The following is a 17,095-nucleotide window of genomic DNA, read 5'->3' as shown; positions in this document are numbered from 1 at the left end:
AATTTAGTCTACAAATAAAACTTCTTTAACTTATTAAAAAAAATTAGATTAATTATGCCCTTATTTTTTTCATTTAGTTATTGGGCGGAATTCACTACTCAGTCGGACTTAAAATTTTTAAGTCGGTCTTAAGGTTTTAAGTCAGTTTTTTAAGTCTGACTTAAACTTTTTAAGTGTGTTTTAAAATCTTTAAGTCGGGCTTGGATTTTCCTGAGTTGTCCTGGAAAATATGTAAGATTTTCTGATTAAAGAACTTTAATCTTAAATTGCATTGAATAGAGAGCAAGAAATTTATAAATGTAAATCTAGGACTTCATTATAATATTTTTATTTTAACTTTTTTTAAATTTTTTTTAAATTTTATTTATTTTGTTTTATTTATTTATTTTATTTCATTTTATTTTATTAAAAAAATTAATAAAAATAAATAAAACAAAATAAATAAAATTAAATAAAATTAAAAATTAAATAAAATAAAATAACTTTTATAAATTTCTTGCTCTCTATTCAATGCAATTTAAGATTTATTTTTAATAAAATTCAAGTTCTTTAATCAGAAAATCTTACAAATTTTAAGTCAAACTTAAAAAAATTGACTTAAAACCCTTAAAAGCGACTTGTATGTTAGTTTGATAAACTGCTGAATGTCGTAAAATTTCTTTTAAAAATTCAAAAGATTTTCTTTTCAAATTATCATCCATCAACTATCTAAGTGCATATTTTGGTTAGTCTGCACAATATCTGTGACTAAATGCAAAGAAAATAATGATAATTTTTATCAGCCCAAAAGTTATGTCGTCTTTGTACACGCCTCACAGTCAGACTAGTTTATTCCACAATGCAAGTTTCAACATAAACTTTGTGGTGACCCCTGCATGAGGCCAAATCATCCCAAAAATGTGTTGACTTTTCAGCTTTGAGGAAAATCCCCCGAAGTTCTAAAAATATATTTGTTCATCTTGTCACGATTGGAGGGCAGTTATCGCCGAAGGGAGGCACGTGCTTGCATTTTTATCACGAAAACTCCCAACAATGCGATGGGCATTAAATTGAATGTTTTTTCTTCTTCCATTTAGTACAAATATTTGTCCGTTTGTGACGAAAGCGCGCGCCCAACAAGTGGAATTTCCCCATGATCTCTGATTTATATTTTGTATGTCGTTCTTTTTTTTTTCACTGCGATGTGTGGCCCATTGTTGTGTTCCCACCCACCCATGATGGCCCCGCGCGATGAAGAGTCTCTTCTTATCACCACACACACCGCCTGGCTATCAGGCGTGTGAATTGAGCACTGAAAATTCAAGTGCTTTCCCACAGAGCAATTGAGAGCTCCCTAATTGACCTTATCGGTAGCCAATTTGATGGATGTCGACACGATTTACAGCCCCGAAGGATTTTTTTTGTATACCATTGCGGTGCTTCTCCAAAGAAATTTGGTAGTTATTAGTCAGCGATAGAGGTTTTTATTTGCTTCTTCTTTTGATACTGATTACGCCCAGTTGGGAAATTTCTAGTTTTGTGTTTTCCTCACTTTCGTGTTGTTTTCTTTAACCGCATTTTAAAGTTGTCCACAACGTGCAAAGAGTCACGTTTTTCCCTCATCCAGTAAACTTATTTACGCCATAGCGTGGAATAAATTATTTAGTTTGAAAAAAGCAATTTTATTTTCTTTGTTTTTTTTTTTCGTGGATAACGTCGGGGGAGAGAAGGAAAAAAAGCTTTGCGAGCTTTTTCATGCCAAACAACTTCTATTTAGTTGATTTTTCTGTCTGTATACCGAATTGATTTTGTTGCGAAAGATAAACAACAAACTGTTTAAAAGTCTAAAAATAAAAAGCAAAAATTGTCAAAGAAGCGCCAAATTGAACGAAAAAAAAAATTGACGAGAGGAAGAAACAAGCTGTCGTTGGTCTTGAATTAATTTTAAGGTCATTAGCGTCTGGACTTTATTCTCACACGAGCCTTGTCTCAAGTGCTCGCAACAGACACGTTGTCACACTTCAAGTGATCTCGCAAGCACACAAAACTGTAAGGTCTGTGCTCGATCGCTTTTTTTTTTTTGGGTAAAATTCTGAATTTTCTCTTAAACAATTCTTTCTGCTAAAAAATTAAGGAAATTTCGGGTTATGATCACCTCATTGATGATCATGGGAAATGATCGTGAACAAAATGAAAATTTGATTGAAATTCTTTGGCACCTTTCCATTCATTTTTTTTATAATTGCTCATAAATCGCATCCGATGAGCCAGGTTTCTGAAAATATCATCAGAAACCAGCAAGGGGTGGATAATTGCATTAAATTGAACGTTTCTCAGGTTCAAAGACTGATAAATTTTGCAATCTTATTGATCTATAGATCATGAGATCGCATAAATGGAGACGCCGGGCAAAACCAGGCGTCTCCATTTAAAAGTAGGGATAGTTTTAGAAAATTGTAAAGAAACGAATGTTTTAAGGAACATAGAAAGCTCATAAAAATTCTGACAAAAAGTGGAGGCGCCGGGTTGATCTTTATTTTTTCAAGTTAAATTTTGTCTCAAAGCTTAAACTCATATTATTCACAAATAATTTTTATTTTCATTAATTTTTTAACAAAAAACTTAGAGAAAAGTCTTTCTGAAGAATTTTGTAAGATCGCAAAAGAAAATCAACAAAGATCATCCCAATTGTAAGCCCTTCAATAAAATATTATGAAATGAAAAAGATTTTTCTTTTAAATCACAAAATTATGCAAAAAATCATTTCCTTTTGAATTTGAATCATAAATATTGGATGTTTTGTTGGGATTGAAATCTATGCTACATCAGTGTTCTACATTAGCTTACAAAATCACTCATAAAACGTGCTTTTAAATAAAAAAAAATAACTGTGGGCTTGTTAAGTAAATAACACGTGCCTCTAGAAACTCTGACCAAAGCAACAAAATACAAAGAAGAAAAAATCAACCCAAGATTGCAAAGTACCCGCCCTGAACCTTCTTCGTCTCACCCAGCAGCGATAACTTCCGCTTTTGTCAAAGACTTTTGTGTGTCTCTCCTTGAGCTTTCGGGAAGACTCAGAGAAATTTATGATTATTACAACTTTAATACAAGTTCATGATGAAGCAAAATATGTATTCGATGAGCATCGCTGGTTTAAATGAAGTAAAATTTATCGCATGAAAATTCTGCAATGTGAGGCATTTAAAATCATTGAAACAGCTTCTTTTTGTAAATATTTTACAAGTCGCGTAACTCGATCCCCACAAATGGCTTCAATTTAATTTAATACGCCAAAAACTCAAGCAGATAACCTTCTTCTGTTTATTTATAAAATGGAATTCTTTCTTTAAAAATAAAACAATATCAATTTGAAATATAAATAAATCATCTGCGGCGCAATCTTCCCGGTCAGTGTGATCAAAACTTTCCAGTTTGCAGCGTCAGATGTTTGATCTACAATACTTTAATTAATAAATTGTACATTGAACTATATTAATCGAGACGAGCGAATAGAGTGGAAATCTACTTGAGAAAAATATCCATTATTGAGTATCACAGTCCACTGTACGAATGCTGCTAACTGATAGGCAAAGAAGGATTTAAGAAGCGATTTAATCAATTTAATCAAACCCCAATCCACGTAAGGCTGTTTACGCGAAAAAAAACTCACTACTTTGGCAAAAACTGGAAAGTACCGCCTTCGTTAGAATGTATGTAAAGCTTTCAGATAAGGTTATTCTTTAAATAAAATTCTCCAATCTAAAAACGCAAAGAATTTGTCGTCATGGCAGAGCTTAAAGCGCGTACATGTGATAAGAAAAAAGCATTGGTGACTGTTAGACTTGAGGTTTACCTGAGGATTATCTTAATTAATCTTCAAAATGCTTCCAAGTTTTTAGTATACTGTCTGGGAAAATATAAGATTTGCAAAAGAAATATTTAGTTTTTTTTTAATTAGAAGACTTTATTGGAAATATTATTTTAGAATTATAATAAACTTAGGATAGTATTGTAGGGAGCGCTGGGAAGATGCATGATGCTTATGCTCTAGATGATTATGCTGTATACAAAACAAATCAAAGAAATTGACAAAAAAGTCAGAGAATATTTCAATTCTGAACAACTAAGACATTTAAAGAAAATTTTTCAATAAAAACTCGGGCCAGGGCATTGAAAGAAAATTTTTAGATAAAAATTTTCTAATGAAAAACTATTTATTATCTTCAAAATGTATTATAACTTTTAGCTGTGTTTCTTTCAGACACAGCTTTTGTGTACCGAGCAAAATCGAAAGTCGTCAGATCGGGCTCAAACTTGGGATGAGCACGAATTAGGGTCCCCACATTCCAAAAAACGTATGCGCCAAAAAATTTTTTTTCCGGCCGGCCGTCCGTCCAGCCGTCCGGCCGGATTATAAACTTAAATTGCAAGAGAACGGTAATAGATAGAGACTTGCGGTAAACGGCAAAGTTTAAATATCGACCTGAAGAAATCCGAATATGAGGTCAAATTCACCCCCCCACCCCCGCGTCCGCCATTTTGAATAACCTCAAAATTTTGTTTTCGTTATATCTCAGCCGCTATTATAGTTAGAGGTCTGAAATTTTGATATGTTGTAGGGGCCATCAAGACCTTTCCAACGATACCTCATTTTCGAAAATCGGTCAAGCCGTTTAGTCAATATGGCCGCCACAATTTTTCATCGAAAATCGACCATAACTCGAAAACGGCTTGACCGATTTTGATCAACCCAGGGTCAAATGAAAGATCTCAACAAACCCTACAACTCTCTAGAACATCCGAAGTTTCAAAAGTGACCGCTAGGGGGCCAAAAATCAAAAACAAAATTTTCGATGAGTTTTCGATTAATATCTCGAAAACGACGACATAAATTTTTTTGATTTTTTGATATGTTGTAGCTGACCATATTATCTAGCTCCATGCCAAAAATGAAGAAAATCTATGGATCCGTTCTCGAGATATAGCCTTCCAAAGTTGGCATGTCATATCTCGGGTTCTACAAGTCCGATCTTGATCAACTCAAGCGCAAATGAAAGGTTTCGTGAAACCCTACAAATGTCTAGAACATTGCAACTTCGAGAAATGACCGCAAGAGGCGCTAAAGTCAAAAACAAAGTTTTCGAAAATTTCGAACTCGAATTTTTCGAAAATGGCTACATAAATTTTTGTCATTTTTCGATATGTTATAGCTGACTTCAAGACCTTTCAAACAAAAAAATATTTATGAAAATCTATGGATCCGTTCTCGAGATATGGCCTTCCAAACATTTCTTAGGGTATGACTTTTCAATTTTTCCCGACTTTGCGCGTATTTAAACTAATTCGCGTTCTAGTTTGCTCTCACAAAATTGGTACACTGAAAGAAACACAGCTCCCGTAAGCTTGGTCAGCTTACCAGTACATTTTAATATAACAAATTACATAAAACAAACTTAGGATTATATTGCAAGGACTGCAAAAGAAAGATGCAAATGCTCCAGCTGATTATACTTCGTACAAATCAACCAAAGGAATTGAGGAAATGTCAAACAAGACTTAAATTTTTGATTAAAAAATCAGCTTTAAAGAAAATTTTTAAGTTGAAATTCTGAGAAAAAAATCTTTTATTTTCTGAATGTTTTTGAATATTTTGGTTATTTAATTTTAAAGGACATTTTAATACAAAAAAATCCTTGAATATTCCTTTTTGTTAATCTAAAAATGCTTCTATTTGAAAATTAATTAATTTCTAAAATTTCTTTTTATTCTTTTAGAGATAATTTCTTACAACTTTCATCAAAAATTAATCTTGAACTTAAACTTGATTTTAAATTAGGTACCTTAAAAATAATATTTTTAACTTATTTTTTTCACCTTCTTTCTTCTTAATTAAATGGCCTAGAGATCTCCTGAAGAGTTGCAATAAATCCTCCTGAAAATTGCAAAAAAATCTCCTGACCCGATAAGTTAATCTTCAATGTAAATTAATCAAAGGAAAGACGGTTTCTTTAAAACTCTTTGAGGCCACACACTCCTCGTAGCTAAGAAAAGAAGCAAATTAATCACCCACAATGCATTGTGAAAGCTCCGCAAATGCAGCGGCGGTGGACTCTACATGAAATTCCACGGCAATGTTTTAATTTTTTATTTTTTCATTTAGCTGCAAAATTGAGAAAATCAATTTGAGAGTTTTTTTTCCAACTTTGTGTGACCTTCGCACGAAGCAACGTTGGTAGTGCCTCCAAGTCACGTCATACTCGTGAATGACGCAGAGAGGGTGTGCTATGGAGGTGGGCGTACTCTACCTGAGAGTTATACGTGTACTGTGGCAATTAAACAAATTCTTTAAGCTTTTGTGTTATGTGCCCTTTATTTGGTCCTTAATCTATTCTAATTTTTTCCATTTTGTTCCTTAAATTTACCTCCATCTTTGTCTTTTAGTAGATTCATCATAGTTATATGTATTTACCTTCTTTTTTTGCGAGTATAGTCCCCTTTAGATCCCAAGGAGAACAGTCGTCTGGCTTGGCTTAACCTGAACGGGGGCACATGCTTGTCGTACGGACAACTCCCACGAATCCAGGAGGTGCGAAAGAGTAAAATCTCTCGGCAATTTGGAGATTCTCGCTGTGAGAGCCTTCTGAATAGCCACAAGGAAGGGCGTTGCATTGTATTCTTGCTCCAAAAGATTGCATGTTGGTCCTGTTTTTGGATAGTCCTCTGTGGGTCAAAGAAAAACATTAAAAAATAACAAAAATATAAACTTGCGGTCAATGCCAATAAATCTCTTTCACACCGTGTGCCCCAAAAATGTTGCATTATTACCCAATAATTTCCCCACACAAAAATTCCAATTGAAAACGTGCCTTTTGCTGCGACAAGAAAATTATTTCTTTTTGCTCAACTCTCCACGATAAGCGACGTCTTTATCAAATGTTAGTGTTTGTTGAGTTGAATTTAGGACATGTTTAAATATTTTTTCTTGATCTTTTTTTTGTACATTGTTGCAGCTTTATTCTTGCTCTTATCTCTCTATGGAACGTTGTCAGTTAGAAAAAAATGTTGAATGATTTGCATCTCTACTCTCATTTTGTCTTAGAAAATGATTAATGATTGTTATTAAAAAATAAAGTTTGGATAGTACTACAGGGAGGGCATATGCTTCAGGGGATTATGCTGCATGTAAAAAAAAATTCACAGTAATCCGAGAAAAATGAGATGAGATTCTTCAAAAGACTTTTAAAATAAAAATCACACCTAAAAACATGATAAATTTATTTTTCATTTAGACGAAAACAAAGAAAAGTTTTGAATAAGAAAATCTTTTTACTTTTACTTTTGCTCAAGATAAGTGCTGTAAAAATTACAAAAAATATTTTTTTCCCTTTCAATGAATTATTTGAACAAAATTTTAGTCAAGCAAAATCTTCTTTTACTTTAATTTGTTTTTTTTTTTTTATTAAACAAACAATCAAATTAATAAATTGCATTTTATTTATTTTAATTTTATAAATTAAATTAATTTATTTTATTTGTTTAATAAAAAACAAATTAAAGTAATAGAAGCCTTTTATTGCTAAAATTTTGTTAAAATAATTCATTGAAAGGGGAAAAATTTTTTTTGTACTTTTTCTAGCACATTTATCTTGAGCAAAAGTAAAAGTAAAATTTAGATTTTCTTATTCAAAAGTTTTCTTTGCTTTGCTTAAAAGAAAAAATATAAAATTTTCCTTGCTTTTTTTGTTATTTTATAAAATTAATTAAATTTATTTTATTTTTTTAAATCTTCTTTGCAATTTTTTGGACTCTGTAAATGATTGAAAATTAGGTAATTTTTTTTAATTTTATTTAATTAAATTTATTTTTTATTTTTAGTTTTGTTTTGTAATTCTTGGAACATTGTAAATGATTGAAATTTGTTAAAAAAATTATTTAATTTAATTTAATTATTTTTTTTTTAATTAAATTTATTTAGTTTATTTTTAATTTTTTTTATTTCAATAATTCATTTTTTAAAGAAATTAAACTTTTCAAAAAAATAAATTGTCATTTTTTCATACGACAAGTGTTGATGCAACGGGCAATTTGCATTGATTTCCTTTTATTTAAAGAAAAATTGAAAGAAAAAAATCAACTCACCGGGAATGCTGACACAGACAGGAGGGACGCAGGGGAGGTATTTGTCATCCAGACAGCACACCAGCTTGATGGTCTTCGTGCCCATTTGAGCAGAAGGGTCCAAGTTGATCTTAAACTTCTGATCGAGGCGTGCAATTTCCCCCTGGAGGGTATGCGGAATTTCGGGGCCTGATGTGGCTGCTGGAGGCTCCTCCGGAGACGATAGACGCGCCTGCTTAGCCGGAGGTGGAAGATTCTTAATGTCTGGCCCGAAGAGTGCCTCCAGACAGGGGCGGAAGGTGCGCTGCAGCGTATGATTGCCAATGGGATTTTGAAGATTAGCACTGACAGCCTCCAGGAGGGGATTATTGATTGGGTGCTCCTTTGCATTGGCCCCCTGGGCACTCACAGGCCCCAAAACATTCGTCTTGAAGTCCATCTTCTCGAGCGCCTTCTCGCACTTGAGCAGCGTCTCGAGGGGGATGCGCTGATTGGGGTTGCAGAGGATCTCAAGGAGTTTATTCATCTTCTGGAGATTCCCGTTGTTCTTGTCATTCACCATCCTAGCAATCATACGTTTCAGCGGCTCGATGTACTTTGTGAGTTGCCGATACTTCTCGCGGTAGAGAAGATCCTCCTGCGGATTCAACGGGCTGTACACGGACGCCTGCCCGGGAGTATTGAGCGTGGAGCTCGGTGATTGACTCATCACGCCCATGCTCCGTGGTGGACCCTGTGCCATACTCTGCGGGCTCGGTGATGGCACCATAGCGGGCGAGGGGACCATTCCCTGCTGATGGGGCTGCCCCATGCTCGCCGGTGACGGAACCGATGGGGATGGACTCTGTCGCAGAAATTGGTTCGGCGTCACACTTCGTACACCCGGAAAAACACCTCCCTGCTGCGTCATCATCATTTCCGGACCTTTCCGGGCCATCTGCTGCATCCCAACAAGCTGGGCGGGATTCATTTGTCCCGCATTAGGCCCCATTCCGCCGCCCTGGGTCGTAATGGCGGGATTCATGCCGCCCTGCTGATTGGGTTGCATCACGACATTCGCTCCCGTTGTCATGGGGCCCATCATTCCGGGTCCCATAGGGCCCATTCCTCCCATTGGGCCCGCATTCATCGGCCCACCCATTGGTCCGCCTCCTTGGGGTCCCATCCCACCTGCCTGGCTCATGCTGACAGGTGTCATGGCATTCCCCATTTGTGCCTGACTCATCCCCGGATTCATTCCCATCTGCCCCATACCCCCCATTTGACCCATCTGCCCCGGTTGCCCCTGAATTCCACCCGGATTCATCTGCATCGGTCCAGGGCCTCCAGGACCCCCTGGGCCACCTCCTGGTCCAACTCCTGCATTCATTCCCGGCCCCATGGGCATACCACCCGGCCCTGGTGGTCCTCCACCTCCACCCTGATTCATTCCTCCCATTCCCATGCCCATCTGCCCACCGCCTCCCATTTGATTCTGCATCGGACCTGGACCACCTCCACCCGGACGTTGATTCTGCATCTGCTGCATACCCTGCATTGGTGCCTGTTGCTGCAAAGAAACAAACAAACAAAATCAGGTTCTTCTGCGCAAGACTCTGTGGAAATTTACCGGGCACACAGTGATGGCCAAGAGAATGGCGCAAACAAAAATTAAAAATACCTGCGTGAGTGTCTGCAGGAGATTCGATGCGGGTATATTGCTTCCTTGGGGTCCACCTGGACCCCCCATAGGGCCACCAGCACCCTGTGGACCCCCCATTCCCATCATCTGCTGCTGTGGCCGTGAACCCTGACTGGCGAGATTCTGCAAGGCGTTTATTGGGTCAGGCATTCCGCTCGTGTTGTTGACCTCCCCTGCACAACTTCCCTGCATTTTATTCTTCGTATCTGCAAGAGAGAGAGTCATAAATAAAACCATAAGGCTGCGCAACCTTGAAGGGCCTTCCAGGAAACTAACTCATCTCCCGGACGTGAAGAATGAGGCGCGCAACAAAGCTCAAATATTCATCCTTATTGCGTGCCTTCACGAAGACATGATTCTCCATTTCAATGCTGGACTTGGTGGTGTTCATCCCCGATGACTGGATTGCCTCATTGCTGCCCGGAAGTGGTGGGAAAAAAATTTAATTGCATCAGAATCTATAAAGAGAAATCTCGCCATGTTGGCAAACAAGAAAACTTCGTTGCTTTTACTTACATTTTAGCCACAACATTTTGACGAAATGACGGAGTACGCCAAGAGTTGTCCTCCGACATTATTTTCAGCAAATTTTCTGTGTGAAAATTCACGGGAAAATGGAGAAAAACAGTCACAAAATTGGAGTGGAAAATCAACAACGCAATTGCACAGCTTACAACAGCAAATATCCTATCTTCCAGCAGGCAGATACGACAATCGCTGTTGCAAGCGGCGATTAATCAAATTTTCGCTTCGCCAAACATTCAAATTCAAATAATTCTCGCAACGGACACTCGCGGATTTAACGGTTAGTTCGCCACGTGCCCAAAAGAAGGTGTTTATTGTGAATAAATTATCACAAATTAGTGATAATTCCGCATAAAGTGCATCAATCAAGGTGGAAGAAGGTCATTCACTAATTGCCCAAAGCCCGTGGCGAAGAATGACAATAGCGCTAATTTTCTTGCCCTCAAATTGAAAGAAAAAACATTAACGTGAGTAATTTATTGAGTTCAAAATTGTTTTTCTTGCCTTCCTTTGTATGGGAGGTGCAAGAAAAGCACGGAAAAAGTCATTAAGAATTCCAGGGAAACTCTGAAATGTATTTTTTCAATTTTTTTTTCGTTATTTGCAGGAAGACATTTTGAAAAATTGTTTTTTCTGCAGGATTTATTATGAAGCTTTTAATTTTGATAAGAAGAATCAAAATTAGAATATTTCTACATATACCTGTTTTAAATTTGCCACACTGATTGATTCAGCTAATTTAAATAATTTAAACAATTCAAAACATAAAGAATTTAAAAGTTTAACATAAGTTTTCTTTTTATTTTCTAATTCTCAATCATCTTGTTCTACGAATTCTTAATCTCTTTGAGCCTAAAATAAGTGATTTGAATAATTGGTCTAACTCCTCTTTATTTGTAGATAATTATAAAGAAATTTAATTAGAAAGAAATTAAGAGAATAATAGCTAAAGCAAAATTCCAAAATGGCGTCCAAAATGGCGTCAAAGATGGCTGATGCGTAAGACGATAAACATGAGCAAATCTTATTCTTAATTAATGTTCTTTAAGTCATATCTTTGCAGTTAAGACTTCTTCTATTTTAGCGAAAAATTAACCAATTAAGTCAAACGATGATTTTTTTCTGCTCACACTTACACCGCTTCAATCCATACGCAATGTTTACGTCGTTTACGCGTAGTTTACATTGCTTACGCGATCGCGAGTGTTATTTTTAAGAATTATAAAAGAAAAAAATATATTTTAGAATTATTCTAAATGATTTAATTTCTTAGACATTTCTTTTCTTTTTTTTGAAAAGATAATCTTAGAAATGTAACTGCTTGCTCAAGATTTTCCAAAAATCTTTGAGATTTAATATCTGAGATTTTGACGATCATGAAATAATGAAACTTCCCTTTACTCAAATGTAGAAAATATCACGAAATATTAAAAAGATTTTAATTCTAGGGCGATTGAAAAAAGTCGAATTGGCCACTTTGTCCTAAGTCCAATTTGAAGTCAATCTCAAGATTAAATACAATAATTGATATCCTGAATATTCCGACTAGTTTTTAATGAGTTTTAATTCACGTTAGAATGAATAAATCTAGGAAGAACTATTCTCAGTCTTTCAGCATGAAATCTATTAAATAAAAACGAATTTCTGACCTCACTGTTTGACCCATATTTCTGGTATTTTATGAAAATTACAACGTAATAATATTTAAGAAGAAATTTATTAACTTTTATCGAATGATCCTGAATTTCCAGGATTTTCTCCCTCGCCAGGACTTAATATTTAAATTGAAATATTTTTAGGAAATTTCCCAGCATTTTCGCATTTTTTTCTAAACAAGAAGACGCAAGAAAAGAAAGAAAATTCTTCCTGTATGTCGCATAGTTTCGTAGCAACATTAAATCCTAGAGTTTTTCCTTCAGTAAACTTTTCCGACTTTCCTGAACTTTTCACTGTAAAAGAGGAACTTCTTCAGCACATCCCTCCCACTGGATATTACTTTCACGATGATCGATATAATGGGTAGTCCATCAGGTTGTTTTCCCATCACCTCCCCCACGCAATTCTTCAATAATTCATTGACACTAAAATGTCCTTTTCAAAGAAAAAAAAATGTGACACGATTCCATTTCTTCCGTTTAAAATGAAAAAAAGAAGTCGGAGGTTTTAAAGTGTTTTAAGCACAACCATATTGGCTTGGAAGAGACGCTAATTGAGAAGCAACGCAGAAAAATTTCCATGAGGTGTTTGGGTGATTAGAAAGCGGAATTCACGTATAATATTTCTTGTATAAACAGAAAGTCATTTACTCAAAGAGATCGATGACCAAAATGAGATGAACTTTTAACACATCAATGCATCCCAGATATTTAATCCAATTTTTTTGTTGATGAGGAAGAGGGAAATATATAACAACACATATAACACACTTCACGACATCTTTTTAATTTTTACAAATATTTTTTGTTTTAACATTATTTCTCTTCTTTAAACTCTATTCTTTTCTTCTTTTTAAAATAAAACCATAATATTTTGTTGGTGATTTCATCTTCTTTGGTTCCCAAACACGATCATCTCACATCACATGCACTGTCACAAGGGGGGGAGGGTGGCGGAAGTTGAGCTTGACGGGTTTTTTTTGTGGAGAGTGGGTGGGGTGGGTGGGAAGGTGATGTGGGAGGTGATTCAATGGCGCGGGGGATTTGCGTCAGCCAGAGCTGGGGAGTTCTGCTGTATGGGAGGGAAGTTGGTGGGAAGGTTGAGGGGGTAGATGACTTATGGGGGTGGTTGTGGTGTCTAGGAGTGCACAACGAGGGTTAGTGCAATGACACCCACAAGGATGGGTAGGGAGGATGTTGTGGCGAAGGCACCATTATCCATTCCGCGGGGTTTTTCATGACTATTCTTGGATGCCGCCATGGGTTTGTCCTCATTCCGTTCGGGAATCTCATTGGCAGCTACCTGTGGGGGTGCTGGGGTGGGCCCCTTAATTGGTGGGGCATTTGTTTGCGACACCTGAGGGCTACTCGATGGTTGCTGTGGCGCCGCTGGTTGTGCAACCTCCGTTGTGGACATGGATGGCATGTGAGTGGATGTTGGTGCAACACTTCCAGCTTCCGGGCTCTGATCCTCAGGTGGGAGTGTGACGTAAATTGTCGATCCACTGGCGGAATTTTCACTTCCCTGCCCGGCAATTGTAACCACTTCCATCGTTGGATTTGTCACCATTTCCGTGTGATCCTGCCCTGCGGCTGCAGTGACTTCCTCTGCGGTTGCTGCCTCCGTCTGCAGGGCACACGATGTTGCCGCAAGGAGGATTATGAAGTAGAACACCCACAAAAAATTCTCCATCTCAAATCTCTTCTTCAGCCCAAAAAATTAAGAAGAGGCGAAAAAAAATGTCTTCTCAGCAGCACTTTCTATATAAACACCTGAGAGAGTGGGAAAAGATCAACCGTCCAGATTTCACTCCACACACTTCGGTGGTTGCCACAGAACTGAATCGTTTTTATTTCACATGCAACTATGAAATAACTCCGTGAGTGGGGCGCGCTCCACTTTGGTGCGCGCAACCGAAGCCCAAAGACTCATTTTCAGCACCACTCGGCCACCAGGTGGGCACCAAAGCTCCACTTCTCACGAAAAGTGAAACATCCCACACCCCCCTTTTGGCGGTTAAGCCCGAAAATTATATCCTTCACGAGCTCGCGTTCCACCCCTAACTTTCCGTAGGAATCCCATCCGGCCAATTTGGGTCAATGCCACGGTAACGACGAGACATTTCTCAATCTCCTACAAAAAATCCCTGAACTCCCAAAGAAGGATTTCTTGTATATGACCAAATGCGAGCTATTTGCAAAATTCCAACATTTACTCATTTCCTCTTTCCATCAGCAGGAACCGTCGCAAGAACTATTCCCGCTTTCCAGCGCTCCATGTTCTGGAAAGGAAGCCCCCGCGCGGAAAGGGGTGTCCGGATATTGTGCTTCAGTGCCTTTCTAATCGTGAATTATTATTCAAAATTTTCGGGTGTTTTTTACTCGCGAGCAACACACATAAATCACATTGAAGTTGATTAAGTAATATACTCTCTATATTTTCAATTAAATAATAGCATTTCGTATACTCGCAGATCAAAATATTTGGAAACTTTTGCGCGAGCACTTTACTAGAGCTTGCAGGAAATGGTGGCTATATGTTTTATTAAACTGCTTTGAGGCTATTTATTTGTTTAGTCATTTGTGCAGACAATGCAGGAATTTCTTAAGCAAAATATCCCAGATTTAGTGAGAAAATTAACTAATTTTTTATGAGTCTTTGGATTTAATTTTTAAGGGATATTCTTTTAATTTAAAGGTGAGATGTGATGTTTTAAATAAGGCTTAATTTGAAGCATTCTGAAATTAAGAATATATTGTTCTGAAAGCAATTATTCGTAGAGATAAGAATCTCTTATAAAAAGGAGTTTATTCACTATGAGTCTAACAGTTTATGTTATTTTTCATTAAAAGATACAAATGAGGCACAAAATATCATTGAAGGAAAATCATAAAACATCCAAGAATAGCCAAAGAAAAAAACATGAATTTAATTTTAACGCTTATTTACAAATTTGAAGAAAAACTGATAATTACTTAATTAAAAATTCCAATTTGTTTTTTTTTTCTTATTAAGAATTTTCAAAAATTGAACGATAAATTGTAACAAGATACTAACCTACTTTTTTTTTTAAATTTCAGAGCGAGAATTAAAACTAGAACAGAATATTCAATTTGTCCACAAAAATATGAATAATGACCCAAAATAAACTTCAGTCTTGATTACTTTAACTGTTATATATAACTTTTATAAGAACTCACTGAATTATTTACAAATTACCTACATGTAATATAGGTACGATGCAGTATGAAAAGCCCAAAGTTCACGACACTTTGTGTTCTCAATATAATTCCCGAGATTATTCAATAAAATAAATCAAATTGATTCATAAATTATGTAAAACATAACGAATAAATTAGAAATTCTTAATCTCCAAAATAACTTCAAAAAGCTCTCCTGAAGAATAAATAAAATGAATCAAAACGCGTGTAAAAGATGTAATAAAAATCAATAAAATGCATTTTCAAGCAAAATAATCAATGCGAGGGAGCTAAACCGCAAATTAAATGATCAATAAAATCATTAAAGAACTTCTTTGCTAAGCAAAAGCAACATTGTAATAAAAATATGAAATCTTTAGAATTTTCAATGTTTGTTTCTTGAATCATTTCCTTTTGAATTTTTTATGCATGAATGCAAGAAATTCTAATTACAAATAAAGAAAAAAAAATTCCAACACACAAATTGGAAATTCTTGCTTATTTTAGAATTCACGGAAGGAATAAAATCAAATTAATATTCTTCCAATATATTCAATAGACTTCAATTAAAAAAGCCATAAGTTGGGTGGAGAGAATAAACTTGTGAGGCTCAGTGCTGGAATTTGTTCCAAAAAAAAAAAAACGAATAATAAGAAAAAAAAACCCAAAGTCATTTGACCCCAAAATGCGCACGTGTGTGTGAGGTGGAGGAAAATCCCCCCTGAATGAAAAACGCCTCCATTTAGTCGGTGAAGGTTGAGAATGAATTCAGTTGCGTACGACGGTGGAAAAAAAAAGAGTTGAGGTGCCGCGAAAAGATTGATGGTGGTTGAGAAGGTATTTTTCCACCCTTCCGAGTACAGACAATGATGTTCCACTTTTTAATGTTATAACCATCACGCGGGACATCGCGGGCCCACCATCGAAAATACATTTTTCTCTCCACACACAACATGTTATTTTCCCACCTAGAAAAGCTACAAAAGAACTATATTACAGGTGGAGGGGAAAAGTGTATTAAAATTTTGACCTTCACACACATTAAGTGGAATATTGTACGTTGAGTTTGGAAAATTGTGAAAATCTTCTTCACTTCTTTGTTGGCTAAGTCAGCTAATTTGCAATGACCTTTTGTGGGAGCAAGGAAAATTTAAATAACATGTGGTGCAAATATAGAAGGAAATTTATTTTAATGTTCTTTTATGCAAAATTGAATTTTTATTTTTTGTTTTTCAGTTGGAAAAATTAATAATAAAAAACTGCTGAATTGGAGAAAGTTATTTAAAAAAAAACTATAAGAATAAATATGGAAGTTAAAAAATCAGAAGATTTAGAAGAAAAATGGAGGCAACAAAAAGAAGTAAAGAAAATCAGGAAAAATTAGAAAAAAAATCAAGAGAATCAGGGTAAATCAACAAATGTAATACATATTGAGGAATGAACTTCCCAAAAGGGGTGTTTATCTGTCGAATATTTCGACTTATTTTACCGAATCATCCAAATCTTATCGAATACTCCGAATCTCAACGAATAATTTGAATTTAAGAACAAAATCTGAATTTTGACCATTTTGACGAATGATCTAAATTTCCTTGACTATAATAATCTGAATGTTAGAAAGTCTGAATCTTCTTAAAGAATAATCCGAATATTAGCAAATAATCAGAATTTTCTTGACTAATAGTTATTATTTTGAAAATAATCTGAATATCCTTGATGTATAATCTGAAACTTGACAAATAATCCGTATCTCAACGAATAATATGAATTTTAACGAATGATCTGAATCTTAACGAATAATCTGCATTTAGAAGAATAATCCAAATCTCAACGAATAATCTGAATTTTGCCGAATAATCCGAATTTTCTTGACGAATAATCTGAATCTTAGCAAATAGCCTGAATCTTTTCGAAGAATAATCCAAACCTCAAT

The 17,095-nt window shown here is 35.7% G+C and overlaps 1 protein-coding gene across 2 annotated transcripts; it reads right to left on the bottom strand.

The window, feature by feature from the left end:
* Positions 1 to 6,326: 6,326 nt before the first annotated feature.
* LOC129790474 (mediator of RNA polymerase II transcription subunit 15) lies at positions 6,327 to 10,482 on the bottom strand. 2 transcript variants are annotated; one of them, XM_055827967.1, is made up of 5 exons: positions 10,298 to 10,476; positions 10,058 to 10,197; positions 9,761 to 9,987; positions 8,122 to 9,649; positions 6,327 to 6,702 (listed from the first exon to the last, which is right to left on the bottom strand). In XM_055827967.1, exons 1-5 carry the CDS (start codon positions 10,354 to 10,356, stop codon positions 6,479 to 6,481), a joined length of 2,178 nt encoding a protein of 725 aa, XP_055683942.1. In that variant the 5' UTR covers positions 10,357 to 10,476; the 3' UTR covers positions 6,327 to 6,478. The 2 variants fall into 2 exon arrangements, with proteins under 2 accessions (XP_055683942.1, XP_055683943.1); XM_055827968.1 differs by lacking the exon at positions 10,058 to 10,197 and having other exon boundaries at positions 10,298 to 10,482.
* Between the last annotated feature and the right edge of the window lie 6,613 nt (positions 10,483 to 17,095).

Source organism: Lutzomyia longipalpis, chromosome 2 (genome assembly GCF_024334085.1).
Source record: "Lutzomyia longipalpis isolate SR_M1_2022 chromosome 2, ASM2433408v1".
NCBI lineage: Eukaryota > Metazoa > Arthropoda > Insecta > Diptera > Psychodidae > Lutzomyia > Lutzomyia longipalpis.
The sequence above is the reverse complement of the archived record's forward strand: the minus strand, read 5'-3'. Positions and strand labels throughout refer to the sequence as shown.